Raw genomic sequence first — 4,613 nt, forward strand, 5'->3', positions numbered from 1 at the left:
ACCCAGCTTCCAGCAAGTAGAGCAGCCACACAACTGCGGACACTTCACTCTGGCAAGCTTAGCCACTGCTGTCCCCTACCTTGAGAGGGGTAATCATCGTGTAGGAGGATAATAACTTGGCTGACAACTACCTCAGCCTGGTCAAGATGAGTCCCATTTGCATATTGTCCCTGTACAGTCAGATTTCTCACAAGACTGACTATATTAACCTTGCCCAAGAAGCTCCTTTGGTATGATATATTTAAAAGGTCAGAAGAAAGCAAGAACCAGCAGGCTAGGTCAAGCAGAAAGCTGTGTAAAAAAAGATAATGGGAATCATAGATGATCAGCTACTTCCTGGGAACGCACCAGGATAAAGGGAAAGACAGTAGATCAAAAGAAGGAAGAGATTGAGGGAAGTAAATGGAGAGTTCCAGGTGTTTAGCTCAGAAGCAATTAACAAATAAGAATTTAACATTTATCAGTCAAGTTAGGATTTTCAGAGAAGGGTGCACATCTTAATGATCATCTTTCCTGTCTAATTTGAAGAGCCATTTGTTCATTTTTAAGAGTCTTAGACTTTATAAAAATATAATTCATTTGGATAATTTCTGCAAGTTCCTCAGTCCAATTGCTTATATTTGTTCAGAGAACAAATTCAAAGTGTCAGAACTGTTCTTGAAAATCTGTCCACTTATAATAATTTTCATAGCTTTCTTAAACCATGGGTAAAATAAAGCATAAATCAAAGGGTTCATGGCTGAGTTATAATAAGCACACCAAACACAAATCTCATAAATGTAGGCAGGCGTGATGAACCCCATAAAAGCATCAATTAATGAGTCAATGCTGTACGGTAACCAAGAGATCATAAAGGCCACGACTGTGATTCCCAGAATTTTGGCTGCTTTTCTCTCTCTCCTGGCCACTCTGGCTTTGTAACTTTCTGCGGATGAATCAGTTTTGCTACCAGTATTTTCAATCTTTTTAGCCTGTTGCCTAGCTACCATAAAAATATTACTGTACAGGATTATCATAATAAAGGTAGGTATAAAGAAGGATAGAAAATCTATCAACACCCAGTTCTGATTTACAACTACCTGACACCCTCCTACACAGTTGAGGGCACTGGATAATTCCTCTAGCCCATCTTCATAAACCCCTGTGTAGAACACGGCACCACTGTACACCAGGGGTAGGATCCAGGAGATAGTGATGCAAATTCCTGACACAGACACTGTGAACTTGGTGGGATAGACCAGAGGGTCAGTGACAGCGATGTACCTGTCGATGGAGATGAAGCACAGGTGGAAGAGAGAAGAGTAACAAAATGCCACGTCACAGCATGTGTGGAGAGTGCAGAAACTTCTCCCAAAGTACCAGCAGCTCTCGATGGACCTGACCATGCTGAAGGGCATCACAGAGACCCCCACACAGAAGTCCGCACAGGCCAGGGATGCTATGAGGAAATTGGTGGGCGAGTGTAGCTGCTTGAAATGGAGGATGGACGTCACCACTAGGAGATTTCCAAACACTGCCAGCACAGCCCCTAAACCAAAGACTGCATAGAGGATGACTCGAGACCCAGGTGAGTAGGGAGTTTTCACACAGGACCCGTTCACATTCTCATAGCAGAGCTGCAGGGCTGCGGGTGGAGAAGAGTTGACGTTCATGGTGCTGCTGTTCTCATGGGCACAAGGTCTGCCCTTGATTTCAAGAATTTGGGAACCTACTTTCAGTACTGCTAGGGGAAGAAGTCCACATCAATCCAGTAGGATGACAGAAAATATTACAAGATATTAACCTTAATATAATTTTTCAATTTTAATTCTTATAATTTCCAAAATTCTCTAGAAGAAAATGAAATCCAATAAATTGTCCAAAATTACTGAGAATGAACTTTAATTATCAAAATGGCTCATCTCTTGAACCTGTTAAATTTTCCTTGGGTCCTAAATATCTTTTCATATTTTAACTTTTACCTCTAGTGTTATTCTGGGCAGCAATCAGTAATAGCAAATGCAGTTGTAGAGCTAATGGGTCATCTGTAGTTTCAGTCCTGAGTTACGTGTCTTGAACTACTACCTGAAAGATGTGGTCCTTCAGCTAAATAGACAACATCAAGGGGGAAAATCCCTTGATGAAATCCCTGTAGTGCAAGGTGTGAAATAATAAGATTATATCCAACAGTGATTATTAGGAAAGTTATTCTACAAAACAAATCTTTCTTCTATATTACCTCTAATTACTATCAAGTATTTTATGCTAAAGAGTTCTTTTTCCTTAGTTTAGAAACTTGGGCCATGCCCTTCTCAATTATGAGTCACCTTAGGTTCTACAAAGACATAACAGAGTTACTAGGTTTAAAGGTCAATTTGGTTCTTCCTGACCTGTTAAGAGTCACATATCCAGCATGGCTAGGAAGGAGAAAAGCTTACTTACAGTGAGGGAAAGAGGATAGTGATGAGGTATGTTGTACGGAGGTCTGAATGAGCTTCAGAGTTTGGATACAGCAGCTTTTCTGAGGTGCTAGAAGGAAGATAAGTTCTGCTCTCAAGCAGGAAAGTGACACCTGGGGCCCGTATGTGATCTCTCTCCAATGACTCTCCATCCATGTGAGAGATGGTCAGTGAGTGCTGCAACTGCAGCTTGTGGTTCCTGGTGGTCAGCCTCTCTGCCCACAATTTGAAGGAAATTTCAATTTAAAAAGAACTTGCACAGGAAGTAAGGACACTGAAATGCATTCCTTGCTCATATTCTCAATCCTGGTCTGTTAGAACATTGGTGACCGAGGCAAAGTGTGCTTAGGCCTTCTTAAGGAAGGGTTCAGGACTCTGGCAGTGCGGGATGGGAGTCTTGGAGACATTTACTAAGCTTGCTGTGTGCATTCTAAAGAGTGAGTCTTTTTTTTTTTAATTCCTATTACTGGCTATCTGATCATGAATCGATAGAATCCACATTTTTTGCTGAACATTCTTTCAGATTCCTAACATTTTCTGAGTGTCTGTTGTGAAATGATGCCTGTTGCTTATGCTGCAAAACCCTGTACCAGGTTTTGTCCACCTGGCTCTATAGCGATTACAAAGTATCCTATATGTTGTATGGCACTGAACAGCATTCCTACTCAGAACCAATAAAATGCCCCCAGTTGTGATGGCTAAAAATATCTCCAAGCATTGTCATTATAGCCTCAGGAGGCAAAATAACCTCCTTCTGCTCATTGAGATATGTGTTCTAGTCAATATACTTTTCTATTGTTATTCTTGCCATTCTGAGTAGAGAAATAGCTATAACTCCCTCCATTGTTCTGTGATTTATTCATTGACTTGTCTACTCAAAACGTTGAATGTCTGTAACTGGGTATATAAGAATGAATGAAACACATGTGATGTCTATGCTCATAAAACCTGAGGTCTTGATGGAGAAATAAGCTTGAAACACATACGTGGAGAGATGGACGTGAGACTATAGGTGGCCGTGAGTAACAGAAAAGAGAAAGGAAGGCTTCTGGCAGTGCAGTAAACCCCAGGACAGGCAGACTCAGCCCTAGGGACCCCAAGACAGGTTAGAAAATCATGCTGCTTCAATAGCTGCACATTTTAAACTAGTCTATATATTTATGTCATGTAAACTCAATAGAGAAATCAAGGTTAATTTGAACCTTCATGTTCAGACTAATTCAATAAGTAGCATTTCCCCCAGTACCAAGTTGGGCTATAAGTAAAAGCTCTTCCAAAGGCCTTTATAATATTTGTACAAACATGGCTCTTCTAATATTTTCCCTAAGACCATTTTCAGTAAATACTTTTGCAAGTTGAAGAAGTAGTCCTGCTTCCCATGGGTCTATGACTCCAATACCCAGGAAAAGGCTTTTAAGGAAAACTTTTGGGTCTTACATCAGCTAAAGTTTTCATTCTCATGTCTACACTTCATCTTTAGTTTTGTCTCAAAGATATTCCTAAAAGTTCATTAATGAGACCATTTCTCTAGTGATTGAGGGTGTGAAACCACCCTCGTTATGACCAAAGTTAGAAAAGGATGTGATAATGACAGCCTGTGGTCACAGCAGAGCCCAAACTCAGAAGACTGTTAATGAGAGGGCATGGGGAGAAGTGTTTTATTCTTGTCTCTATGGATTAGAGGCTGGAGGTAACCAAACAAGGCAGCTCCAACTATTAATCTGTAAATGAAGAGCAGTGGGCATTCGGTACATGCAGGTAATTTGTCTACTAATGATCTGAGAAGTTCAAGAGGTTAGCGTACTATTGAATCAACTTGATTCACTGTTTAAGCCATCTGGGTTTCAAAAGTGCTTCTCACAAACATGTTAACTGCTTGTGAATACTTGAAGTAGAATAAGAAATAGTAAGACGGTATTTTTTTTCTCCAAGTTTGTTTTAGCAAGTCTTTCCTTCTTCTTCCCCTAGTCAGACTTTGTATCACTCATGCTTGCCAACGAACACTGTCAGACTACAAAACTGATTCTAGGGGCTGGAGAGATGGCTCAGCAGTTAAGAGCACTGACTGCTCTTGCAGAGGACCAGGGTTCCATTTCCAGCACCCACTGGCAGCTACCAACAGTCCTTAACTCCAGTTCCAGGGGAATCCGAAGCCCTCTTCTGACCTCTGTGGCA

The 4,613-nt window shown here is 40.9% G+C and overlaps 1 protein-coding gene across 1 annotated transcript; it reads right to left on the reverse strand.

Moving 5' to 3' along the window:
- Window positions 1-614: 614 nt before the first annotated feature.
- Window positions 615-1,652, reverse strand: LOC103724927 (trace amine-associated receptor 6). Its single transcript, XM_008822111.1, has one exon. It carries the CDS (start codon window positions 1,650-1,652, stop codon window positions 615-617), a length of 1,038 nt encoding a protein of 345 aa, XP_008820333.1.
- Window positions 1,653-4,613: the final 2,961 nt, after the last annotated feature.

The sequence above is a fragment of the Nannospalax galili genome, unplaced genomic scaffold (genome assembly GCF_000622305.1).
Source record: "Nannospalax galili isolate Female #2095 unplaced genomic scaffold, S.galili_v1.0 scaffold186, whole genome shotgun sequence".
NCBI lineage: Eukaryota > Metazoa > Chordata > Mammalia > Rodentia > Spalacidae > Nannospalax > Nannospalax galili.

Bases quoted from the DNA above. Each gene is read 5' to 3' on its own strand.
- LOC103724927 (XM_008822111.1), bottom strand. From the start codon at position 1,652: ATGAACGTCAACTCTTCTCCACCCGCAGCCCTGCAGCTCTGCTATGAG.